Below are 12579 nucleotides of genomic sequence, written 5' to 3'. Positions count from 1 at the left end.
CGCATTGCTCATAGTCAAACTCTCAATTTACATCATCTGTGAAGTTTTATGCCTAGACCTTACATGGACATACTGTTATAAACAATTACTCTCCATGGGAAATATTTAGAGTTCTGCCTTTAAAAGGTTTCCTCTGAAGAGTGCTATTAGCCTCAGATTGACAAGCTGACCAATTTAGTCTTGTTTAAGAGGGGGGGGAGAGGACTGACCAGAGGTGGCAGAGAAGATGCGGGGTCAGGGATAAACTTTGTCCCGTCTCCTTGTCATTCTCTAATGCAGGGAACTATGTTTTGATGTTTTGGAAAAACCAAGCAAACGTGCTGGCCAAAACTGGAAAAACTTGCACGGAGGTTCCTATGCATTCCTGCTGCCAGCACGTCTTCCAAGAGGATATTTTCTAGTTATTTATTTATGACATTTATATCCCACAGTATTCCCACCCAAGGGCAGGCTCAATGTGGCGTACAATAGTTTATAAGCAAACAATGGTACAAAATACAAGGTCACAAGAGAGAGAAAGCAATAACTGAGGAGGAAAGGAAGAGAGGGGAGGTGATAAATTGTCACAGAGAGAGCCGTGGGTTAAAAGGGCGGGGCACCAGAAGGGCTCAAAGCATATGCTCTGCCAAAAAGGAAGGTCTTGAATTGCTTCTTAAAGGTCGGGTGATCAGGAGTGAATTTGACCTCTCGAGGCAGCCCGTTCCACAATTGAGTGCTGAGATAAGGGAAAGAGGAACCATAGACTGTCTTATATTTGAGGCCACAAGGAGCCGGGTAGTGGAGATTGTGAGGTACGAGCGGGCCGACCGTTGGGAATTCCTGGGCGGCAGGTTAATGAGAGTGTCCATTTAGGAAGGGGAAGAACTGTGGAAGAGCTAGACTGAATCCTGAGATTGTTGATGACTTATAACGGTGCTTCATAGGGCATACAGAGCGGGTTGTATTTTGTGCGCCTGGGTAGAAGGGTTCCTTGGGGTAGTAGAAGTAGCTATTGGTAGGGTTGGAAGGGTAGAGGGTAGTGAAGGGGATGGTTATAGTTGCTGCTTGTTGTGTTCTATTTGCGATTTATAAACAGTTGTACAGAATATTGTTCCTTTTTTATTCTTTTAATCAAAAGATTTAACTATAAAATCATAAGTGTTCAAGGCTTGTGCAGATGGGGACAGAGCTTGAGGGGATGGGGACAAACTTTGTCCCTGTGTCATTCTCTAGTAGCAGGGTAAGGCTTATGATGTAGCATGTTCACACTGATTTTTAGCACTTGCAGGGTAATTCTGTAACTAAGCTCCCACTGCAAGAGAAAGCAGTACTTATGTGAATGAGCACCCCGATCACCAATCTGTAAGAGCATGCATAAGTGCTATAGCACATAATTCAAGGGTGGCATGGGCAGGTCTTCCATTTACGTGTACAACTTATAGAATATTGTGAGTGTGTCTTTATTGAGGCAGGTCTGTGTCTGGTGTGCCTAAATGTCTGGTACACTGACACCAGATTACACTTGTATTTTGTGATAACACTTGGGCGCCCAGCTGTGTTAGAATACATTCATATTGCATGTTATCAGTACATCTAACAGTAAACGGAGGTGTTCTGATACAGAATTGCCCCCTAACTGGCTATGTTTAGCCATTCAACTCCATGCACACCAATGCAGACTTAAATTCTAAATGGCTACATTTGGGGGGTGGGGTTCATTCAGAAGTTAGCTGGTTAAGATCTGCTGAAAACTCATCTGAAGAGTATCAGTTGAAAACTAGGGGTCCAATATGCAGCCAGCAATGGTTAGCGGTTTGTAAGCAGCTGCAGGTGGAAATAATATCAGATGTCAATGCCATGACGTCTCTGGCTTCTGGCATTGAATATTTGGGTATCCGCAGTTACCTGCAAGTTAACTGGGCACAGGATGATAGTCACACTGGTGCCCAGTTAATTTGGCAGATAACATTGGGATAACTTTTTTTCTATCCACATGCTTAGCAGACAGAATATTGCTACTGACAGGCTAGGTCACATCTCCATGCAGACTTCTCTTTCAAGCCGTTCCTGACCTGGCTGGTTAGAGCAGATATTCTGCAGCACTGCCTGGTTAAGTCTACTGAATATTTGATGGCGGTGGCCAGCTCAGCGGGACTTAACCAGGCAGGAGCCTCTCCTGCATAGTTAAACCCCTTTGAATTTCTACCCTAGCTGATTATCTTTGCCCTTCTACCTCCTTCTGTTAAAGGTTAGTATGAAATAAAAAGCTTGATACGATTGGTTTTGCTACTTGTAGATAAAGAATTTGTTTGCCTTCCTGTTGCCATTGCTTCTGATGTAGCTACACTGATTCTGATGTTGTGCTCTTGTTTAGTATAGAGCTGTCTGGTTTTGCAGATATCGGCCAGCTTTGTATATGTAACTTATTCCCTTATCTATGATCTACAGCTATAGCTTGTGTTTTCTTGGCCTTTTCAGGGACAAGTTTAACAGACAGGCTTGCTTGGCGTAAAATAATGTGCCATAAACTTTTATGAAATTTAGACTGATATAAATAAGAATTCAGTTTTCTGTAATACTGGGATAAAATAATTTTTATTGTAATCATTTATTTACTGTAATAAATGTTAGCATTATTATAAGAGAGAAAAATTAAACTCTGAAGTGATTTTCCTTTTGCCAGAAGGGCTTTCTTTCAGTCTCTTCTGAAGTTGTTTAGCTTCTCTTCAGAGGCAGCTTTACACTCTTCACATAGTATGTTCAGTTAATTTGTGTGGCTGTTTAGTTGTCAATCTGGCTCTAAAAGCAGAAAACGATAGAGGTAATTCACTGATGGTATTGGCCTACGTTTTGCTTGTTTAGATAGATGGTATCAGTGTAAATGATGGTGCAGAGGTTAGTCCATAGTCTTGGTTTATAAACCTGATGTATATTTCCAAGTCTAATCTTTCACCATATTTTTTTGTTTGTTTCCATTACTGTATTCATAATTCCTTTTGGCCTGCAGCACCACTACAGAATAGCACTATTTCCACACATTTGTTCCAGTTCAAGATGAGTTTAGAAGTTTACAAAAATACATTTGGAGGTAGGTCTTGTGGTACCGTGGAGCAGAGTGGATGCTGAAAGGCTGTGCTTCTGGCTTCATCTGCTTCACCTCATCTATAATGTGGAAATTCACCAATAAGTGCTTCTGCTGTCTGGAAGTGCCCAGCACAAGCCTTACCGTGTGCCTGGAGTTCAGATGAAAATGACAGCTAAACCTCCTCATCAAGACAGATAGAAATCATACAGGGGGACTCCATCTTTAGCCATTTTTTCTTTCACTTGTGCTTTGACTGGCTGTATATTCCTCTTTGCTTCTTTGAATTTAATCCCATTCAAGGTCTGCCATCAACCCTACCTCCTCCTCTGTTCACTACTTCCATTATTTCACTCTGTTTTCATTCTTCCCCCATTCCTTGCTCTTGTCATTTTCACTCCTTTTTTCCCCCTCATCCAGCTCATTGGTGCAGAACAGAGCCACTAGGAGGGTTGTTCTGAACTCTGGATCGAGCTGATGTGCACTCTGTACCCATGGCAGCCTCATCCTGCCCTCTGATGTGAGCTTCCTTACTAAACAGGAAAGCTGTGAGAAAGCAGCAAGTTTTCAATAGAGGCTGATTGCAGACATGTTCACCATTCCCTGCTCAGTGCGGGCAGTAGGGCAGGTGGAGGAAGCAATGGTCTTAAACTGTCAGTGTTCTCTGCCTCCATCTGCTGATAGGGAGACCTTACCAGCTTGATTGATGGGATAATCTTGAATTGTGATATTACCAGTATAAGCAGTGGTGCATCCCTGAAGCTTGCCTGTATGTTTCCAGTATATGGTGTTGGTGGACTGGTTGCAGAGGATTGATCAGAGGACCTGACTCACTGGAGTGCAGGCTAAGGGCTGTGACCCTGTGGTAAAGTCCTTGACCTGGGAATTCTCATGGGGTTCGGTCTATGGATCTTTGCCCTTCTGGAGCTTGGAGGGCTGATCTCCCTCTTCAGCCTTGAGCTATGGGTGGCTGGGCTAGCAAAGGTCATCAATTTATTTAGTCCGCTGAACCTGGGGCCGAACTACCAGCGATTTGACTATGAGCAAGTGCATAGAGCCCTGGGCCCGGTGCCAGTGAATTTCCCTCGAGATATAGTGGCTTGTTTATGTCGCCCAGTAAAGGAGCGCATCCTAAGAGCTGCGAGACAAGTGGGGCATATACTATGGGATAACGCAAAAATTGAAATCTTTGCAGATATCTCGCCTTTTACATTGCGCAGGCGTAGAGAATTTGGAGAAGTGACAAGATGTTTGGCTTCCCACAACATTCAATATCATTGGCTCTATCCCTTTGGATTATCTTTTACATTACACAATCAACTTCATAAAGTCACCACTTTACAAGAGGCTCAGTCTTTGCTGAAAGATGCATCGCTCTGGATGGAAGGAGAGGCGAGTGCGGGTCTTGATTCTAGTAACCCCGGGCCCTCGGGGCAAGGTGGCATAGAAGACAATCTAAGTCAGCCCGACTGCAGCGAGATCCTGCGGCCTCAGCTAATAATCCCACCTGAGTGGACTTCTGTCAATTTCAGTTTTTTGGGGGGGCTCTTTTCTCCATGATGTAATGTGAAGTTAAATGCTAAGATTATGTCTGTGATTCTTTTTTAATACAGAAACTATATTTGATATATAAGGCGGGCAGGGGAGGAGGGAAAGAATGGGGGAAATTGTCACTTCTGATAAGACCCAAATGTGCTGGGTCCGATTGTTGGATAGGGGTTAGAGAGATGGTTGGGTTTTGTTGAGAGTATCCTGGGTGAGAGGGAAGCGCTTGTTTAAACGCCAGAATAGTCCTTATGTTGAATTATGGACAAGCTAACTTGTTTGTGACTGCGTCTTTTCTAGCAGGTAAACTTATCTGTTGATTTTCTTTACTTTAAAAGTGCTAGGGCTTAACACACCCCGCAAATGCCAGCTGCTCTTTAAAGAGACTGAACGTTGATGGCAGGAGTGGGGTTTATTCAGGAAATGCATCAACATTTTGAAACATGAGTGCCTAATGTGTCCTAAAAAGTACACCCATATTTTTTTGGCCTCTAATCTCACTCTAGAACAAATGAGGTGGGAATCATTATTGCACGGTCGCTTAACCCAGAGGTGGTGCGAGAAGGTTGGGAGGTATATTTTTCTTAAGGTCTGCTTGGGTTGTTCCCTCTACATTTTGGTTAATATATGCGCTCCAAATTCTGATCAAAAGGGGATTTACCTGGAGATAGAGAAACAATTGGGCTTCCACTTGGAGGGGCAGGTGTTGATAGGAGGTGATTTTAATATAACTCCAGTCCCACTCCTGGATAACTCTACAAGGGGGATCCAATAAGGTAGTGCTGATCAACAGCAGCTGCAAAGGCTGTTTGCTGCTTTTAACCTTATAAATACTTTGATGCATCTTTACCCTACGAAACATGATTATACCTGTTACTTAGGAGTACATGATTCCCACTCCCGTATTGATTTCTGGGGGATCGATGCCACGCTCATTCCCAGGCTCATTTGTGGTCTGATCATGCACCAGTGTGGTTCTCTTTTTTTTTTTTTTTTTAGGCCCCTGATTGTTTTGTGCAGCGCTACTGGAGGTTTGATGACTTAGAGACCCTCCATCGGTAACTCAAATAGAAACAGCTATTAAGGACAATATCTCCTTCAACGCCCTACCTGAAATATCCCCTGAGGTTTTCTGGGAGGGCTTAAAGGTAGTTATTAGAGGACAAGTGATTTCTTTGGGGGCCCATAGACTAAAGCTTTGATCGCAAAGGCGAGCTGAGCTGACTAAGTGTCTAGAAACTCTTGATCAACAACATAAAAAGAGGAGCAGAAATAAGACTATCCTAACTATCCTAACTCTGCTAGAATCTGTACGCAACTCAATTCAGGAGTTAAGTTTGGAAGACATAGTGGAACGCTTAAATATTGTGCAGCAAGAATATTTTGAGACTGGTAATAAGGCGGGCAGGCTATTAGCTTATAAACTAAAGCAAAGACAGATAAGAAACCATATTTCTGCTATTCAAGACTTGACTGGTACTGAGTATAGGGATTCCCCATGGATTAGCTCTGTCTTTACTCAATTCTATAGAGAGCTCTATATTCCGAAATCTAGTTTAGAACCCCAGGAACTAGATGGATATTTTGGACCAGTTTAACCCAGAGGGAGCCTCCTACCTTTCTAGCCCTATCACAGAGGAAGAAACCCTAAATGCCATCAAAACCTTGTCCATAGGTAAAGCCCCAGGTTTGGATGGTTTCACCAATGGGTTCTATAAATGTTACCGCGCTCTTTTGTTGCATCCATTGATGCAGCTTTTTAATAGTTTTCATCAGAAAGGGATACTTCCCCACTCGTGGCGATTAGCTGGGGTCTCCCTGATATTGAAGCCTCGTAAGAGCCTCACTAGTTGTGGTTCATATTTCCCTATAGCAGCATTGTTAGGTACGGACTATAAGATTTTTACAAAAATATTGGCTGCCCACCTCCAGAACTATATGCCAAGGTTGATACAAGATCAAATGGGTTTTGTAGTTGGACGACAAACTTTTGATAATATTAGATAAGTACTCCATGCGTTTTCTTTAGCCTGTGAGCAACAAGAGCCTGCCCTGATATTGGGAATTGATGCTGAGAAAGCATTTGATAGGGTGTCTTGGGACTTTCTTTTTAGAACGCTTCAACTCATGTTGTTCTCGCGTCAATTTCTTGCTTGGATTAAGCCATTATTGTTTGCACTAGAAATGGAACCCTTATCTGAGATAATAAGATGCTGAGCAGATATAAAGGGTGTCCAGGGAGGGGGGTGTACCACAAAAATTTTAATGTTTGCTGATATCATTCTAACCCTTTCAGATCCCTAAGAGTCACTTCCAGGAGTGATGCAGGTTCTTGATGCTTATGGCAAAGTATCTGGGTTTAAAATTAATTTAACGAAATTTTAAATGTTTCTCTAAGGCAGCAGGCTATGGAGTGGATCCGCACCCATTATCCTTTTGACTGGGCAGGGAAATCTTTGAAATATTTGGGGATCCAGCTTACAGCCAAAAGGGGGGATCTCTATGTAGCCAATTATCCTTCCCTGTTGTGTTCATTGTGGGCAGATTTGGAGAGATGGGAGCCACTTCATGTTTCCTGGTCGGGGGGGGGGGGGGGGGTCCAAGTGATTAAGATGATGGTGCTCCTCTATGTATGTATTTGCAGCACTCCCCATAGCTCTCCCAGATATGTTTTTATAGAAGAATACATCAAAAAATGTTTCAGTATATCTGGAGGCACAAGCTGCCTCGAGTTCCCTGGACTGTGATGGTTAGTGGTAAGTCTAGTGGGGGAATTGCAGTGCCTAACCTTAAAAACTATTATCTAGTGGCCCAACTGACCGTAGGTGGTGGCTTGGCAGAGAGATAAGAGTTGGGTGCAGATGGAGCATTGGCAGAGAGATAAGAGTTGGGTGCAGGCAGATGGAGCAATCTATGGCGGAGGGGGGGGCAGCCCTTTTCCTGGATACCTTGGCTACCTCGGGATGAGCTTTGGGCTTTAGCCAAGCGGGTCAGCCCAATAATTGCTCTGCCTATACAAATTTGGAGGTGCATTTGGCAGCGTTTCTTCCCTGGGCGATTCTATTTTCAGAATACACCTATACAGGTGGCATAGGGGTTTGAGCCCGGTAGATCAGACACTCTCTATATGCGCCCTGGGCAGGTTTGGGTTTGTCTCGGCTGGGTCAGTTGATGGAGGATGGATGAGTGCTCCCTTTTTCTGACCTAGAAGAAGAATTTGGGATGGGTAGGGAAGATTTTTTACCAGTATAGACAAATCTCCCACTTCCTCTACAGCCGGGCACTTAATCAACTTAACCAAGAGACCACCCCAATGGAGTGTGCAATGCAGGGAGGAAGTGGTAGGGGCTGTATTTCTCGGTTCTACTGAGCTTTGCTTCTACAAGATGCTCCCCCCCAATTAAATATATTGGCAGATGGGAAAGTGTTTTGGGAAGAGCATATTCTCAGCAGGATTGGGAACAAATATATAGTAGGTTGCTTAAGGTTTCTATAGCAAGTAATTTGGTAGAAAATGGATATAAAATGTTACACATGTGGTATCTCACCCCAGAACACCGACATAAGATTTTTTCCCTCTACGTCTGATCAATGCTTGCGTAACTGTAGTCAGCAAGGAACTTTTATACATATTTGGTGGGACTGCCTCCAGGCACAGATCTTCTGGACAATGGGTTTTGTTCTCCTCCAAGATATCTTGGGTATATCGATTCAAGCCAGCATGGATTGTGGACATCTGCACATTAAGCCCGTGGATTTGCCGAGGAATATTGCAAGCTGACTTAACAATATGACAGCAGCCCGCTTAGCTTTGGCGGCCTTATGGAAGCAATCCCGGATACCTACACGTGACTCTCTAATATCTAAAGTGGTATGAATAAGCTGACAGCGCTTCGTGGAAACAAAATGTTATCTTACATGCGTACTTGGGATCCTTTTGTACAATGGCGAGCTGGATTGTCTGTATAAAGACTTACGGTTTAGTACCCTTTAGTCTCTCATGAAGCTACTGTTGGTGTAGGGGGGAAGTTGAAGGGGGTTAGTGGTTTGGTTGGTTGGCGTGGGGGGGTTAGTTGGGAAGGTATAGGTTATGGACCTCCTCTTGCTATAGACATGTTTCCAAAGAGTTGTGGTATGAAGTATTTCTTCAGCAAGATTTACTGTAGTGTACTTTTTTTGTTTTCTTCTGCACTTGATTGTATTTGTGTGTTTTCATTTAATTAATTTTTTTTTGCAAAGATATGTTGTGCTTCCAGATGACTCTAAACATATCTCATGCACTTCTGAAAACACAGGTGCAGGGACATCAGAGTAAATGCTAGAAGGGGTAGATTAAATCTAGGATGCACATTCATCTCGAGCAATGAAAATCTGCTGCCTATCCAGGGCATCAGCAAATCCATTCAGCCCTTAAGGTCTGATTGGAGCCTGTTCAGCACAGGCAGGTAAATAAGAAGAAACAAATCCCCCAGACCACAGGTCACCCTCATCTCTAGAAACTGCAAATCCCTCCTACAATCTTACATCTCAAGAGCACTGCTAGAACTACTACCTCCTATCCCCACCCCTCTAGCAGTCCAAAATACTTTTGATTTTGACATGTTAGCAACATAATCCAGAGCCTTCCCCATGGGACCAGAACACCAGTAGGAGACACTATCCCCCATTTCTAACCCTTTATTTACCCACTCCATCATGCAGCCCGCACAAGTGGTTCTAACACTGTGTGGAAATGTGGTGGCAAGAATAAACATCCTTGTCTTGTTCTTCTACAAATCTTGAGAAAGGTGGACAGTTCTACATTAATAAGAATTTCTAGCATATGGGTTTCTATACATGATATGAATCCATGCCAGTTATTTCTCAGAAAAACCAAACCACTTCAACATGCAGAAGAGCCTTTTCAGCCTATCAACGGCTTTGCCAACCTCCAAAGCCCAGATCACCCCTGGAACCACTTTCAAGGCCACCAGTTGATAAATATAAAACAGCTGCCTCATGTTATGGACCGAGGAGTACCCCTTGACAGATTGTCTGATTCGAGTGGAAGATTCATGATAAATGTTAAGCCTACACTGCAGGACCTTGGTTAGAATCTTTATAAATGCATTTAGCAGAGAGAGAACCTGTATGTACTCCAATCCATCTTGTCTTTTCCAGATTTATAGTGTGAGCAGGTCACCCTTCCAGGACCTGGCCAGGGCTGACCCTGCTTAGCTTCCTTCACACACAGTCACGGTTGGGCTCTACACTTCTCGGTAATTCACCAGGAGTCTGCCTCAAACACCGGGGAGTTCTCTGCCTCCTCTTCACCTTTCACAGATGTTCACCAACACCAGGCTTCTTATAACTAAAGGTTTTATTAGTTGCTATTCAACATAATCTTCATGGCTTATTCCTTCTTTAACTTAAACATTTCTTCTTCAGTTCAAACATTTAAAACAGTTCCTCAAACTTTCATAGTTCAAACAGTCAAACAAAAGCATTTACTTTTCTTTCTCAGAGGGTAGTGCAGCTGTCATCTCTTCAGCAGAGAGCTTCAAAAGTCCACAGAGTTCAGCCAGTACCCTCAAGGGGATCTTTTTCCTCCAGCTGCCAGGTCTGCAGCTCCTCTCTTCTCTTTCACCACTCAGGCAGGTATAAGGTGGTTAATTAGCTTCTCCACCCCTTAAGGCTCTTCCCCCTAATTCCAGGCAGTACCCAGCCCCTAACCACCTACACCTGTTTCTAGCCCAGGACTCTCCTTGGTCCTAGCAACCTCCATCTAGACATTCCCCTACTGGCTCCCTCTAGTGACTCAACCTGGACATTTCCCCCCATTTCTATGGGAACAGCGCCATCTAGTGGCCTACCCAGGATAGGACAGCCACTTATTCTTCACAATAGATAAGTATGACGGTGATGTCTGACAAAGTTCTTGTCCTGGTGTCCCTCTTAACCAAATAATTGAACAACTGCAATGGGAGCCCCAACTGAAATGAGCTCTTTTATAGTTGGACAGATGGGACATTCTCCCCCCTCCCCAGGCGATTGCAAATCACCTCTTGGATCCCCTTCAGTGCAATTGGGGCCCTCGTGTCTTGTATCTGCTGTTATGATAGTGGGCAAGCCTAAACCCTGCAGAAATGTCAGTCTTCTTCTTGGTGGGGGGGGGGGGCATCTCCTAAACCCCACCATACAGGCCCTCAAAGCTCCCGGCTATGGGTTTACACATTTCTTTTTGCTACTGTATCCAAGACTTGGAACCAACAGATCATATTGGCCTACATGGTCTTCGAGCAAAAGCTGTGTCTATTGCCAGTCTCCACACCACTTCCATTGCTGACATTTGCAAAGCAGCTACATGAGCTACTGTTCATACATTCACTAAGAATTATTGGACCAGTTGTCTTAAGATGCTGCTTTTGGACAAGCAGTGCTGCAGAATCTCTTTGCATGTTAATCACTGCCTTCTGGATCCCCCTCCCTATGTTTTCTCAGGCCACTCTGGAAAAACTAATTATGTGGCCCTTAGCTGGTGACTTATTTGGAGGGTGCCTGTATTCCCCACCTTGCTGGCTGCAGAAAAGACAAAGTTGTTTACCTGTAACAGGGGTTCTCTGTAGATAGCAGGGAAATGCAGCACACTCGCCTAACCGCCTTCCCCTCAGAGCCAGAACATGACAATATACCACTTTCCTTAGCTCTGATTATAGATTGAGGAGGCTTACTGGAATGAGGCAATGCAGGACTTCTTGTGCATGCTCAGAGAGGTAATTTTAAACCTCTCTGATCTTCCGGCATGCAGCACTGCCAAACAACATCAATGGAAGTGTGGCTGTATTCCCCTGCTATCTACGGAGAACCTCCATTACAGATGAGCAACTTTGCTTTCCTTGAGGGTATAGTGGCAGTCCTTTTGATCTGGCCTACATTTCTGCTTGAACTACTTGGCCTGTCCAAAGCAGACTCCCCCACTGCTGCACTTTATGTAGATCACTGCCAGTCCAAGTCCAGGTAAGAACTTCCTGCATTCAAGGGGTGTCAAAACTGCACAACTCTAATTAACTCATTCAGATATAAGGCAGTGTTACTTAGCAGGAAAAAAAAAAAGAATTATTGAAGCTGCCTTTCTGTTGGTGGCTTAAGAAGTTTGCGCAGAGCAATATGATAAATTGCTGTTTCTGAATAAATACTAAATAAAGCTGTTGTGGCACTTGCCAGTTTTTCCCCAATGCAGATGCCTTCCAGAAAGCACTGAGAGAAGAAGAGAAGAGACGGAAGAAAGAAGAAAAAAGAAAGGAAATCCGGAAGGGACCTCGCATCACACGGTCGCGATCGGAGTTGTAAAATTGGACTGGCCTTATTTGGACATTCAGCATGGTTGGGAGGGGAGAAGTTCAGAAAGAAGTATCTCCTGGGGCCATGGATGATAATGGAAGAGGACTAAAAAGGGAGAATGTGCTGATATCAATGGTGAGGTAGACAAGGTTTCATTTGTTGAGACTATCATGCCAAACTTAATTATTTAAATAAAGATAAAAAATATTTTTTATTGCTGCTCACTGATGGATTGAAATTAGAGCTGTACCGAATATCATATTTTACTATTTGGCTGAATACAAAACCTGAAAAATGTTGTTCATACAAATATGAATAGTAATCATTGAGCTTTAACATCAAACATATAAAAGACAAGTGACCGACTCACCCGCAAATGCGCCGTAGAGACTTCCCTCTCTGTCCCGCCCTCGCGTCAAGACGTGATGATGTCAGAGGGCGGAACAGAGAGGGAAACTGCCGCTGGAGAGCCTGGAGACGAAGGAAAGGAACATCGCCAGCACACCAACCTCCACCCTCCCCCCCCCATCCCCGATGGTGTCACCGCCGCTCCCTCCCCCCTCCATATCGGGCCCTCTGCACTGACATGACAGTGCCTCTCACCTCCGTGTGGAAGCGCTGCAGGCACGGAGGTGAGAGGCACTCTCATGTCA

At 44.0% G+C, this 12579-nt stretch overlaps 1 protein-coding gene across 3 annotated transcripts in view; it reads left to right on the top strand.

Annotated features, from left to right (window-relative positions):
* CCDC134 (coiled-coil domain containing 134) overlaps nt 1-12302 on the top strand; it is a 128849-nt gene extending 116547 nt beyond the window's left edge. For all 3 annotated transcript variants that reach the window (XM_030190038.1, XM_030190039.1, XM_030190040.1), the window contains one exon: nt 11810-12302. In XM_030190038.1, coding sequence (XP_030045898.1) covers nt 11810-11935 — 126 coding nt within the window. In that variant the 3' untranslated portion in view covers nt 11936-12302. The remainder of the gene's footprint in view (nt 1-11809) is intronic.
* The last annotated feature ends 277 nt before the right edge of the window (nt 12303-12579 follow it).

Source organism: Microcaecilia unicolor, chromosome 1 (genome assembly GCF_901765095.1).
Source record: "Microcaecilia unicolor chromosome 1, aMicUni1.1, whole genome shotgun sequence".
Lineage (NCBI taxonomy): Eukaryota > Metazoa > Chordata > Amphibia > Gymnophiona > Siphonopidae > Microcaecilia > Microcaecilia unicolor.
This window is presented reverse-complemented; position numbering and strand designations above follow the sequence as displayed.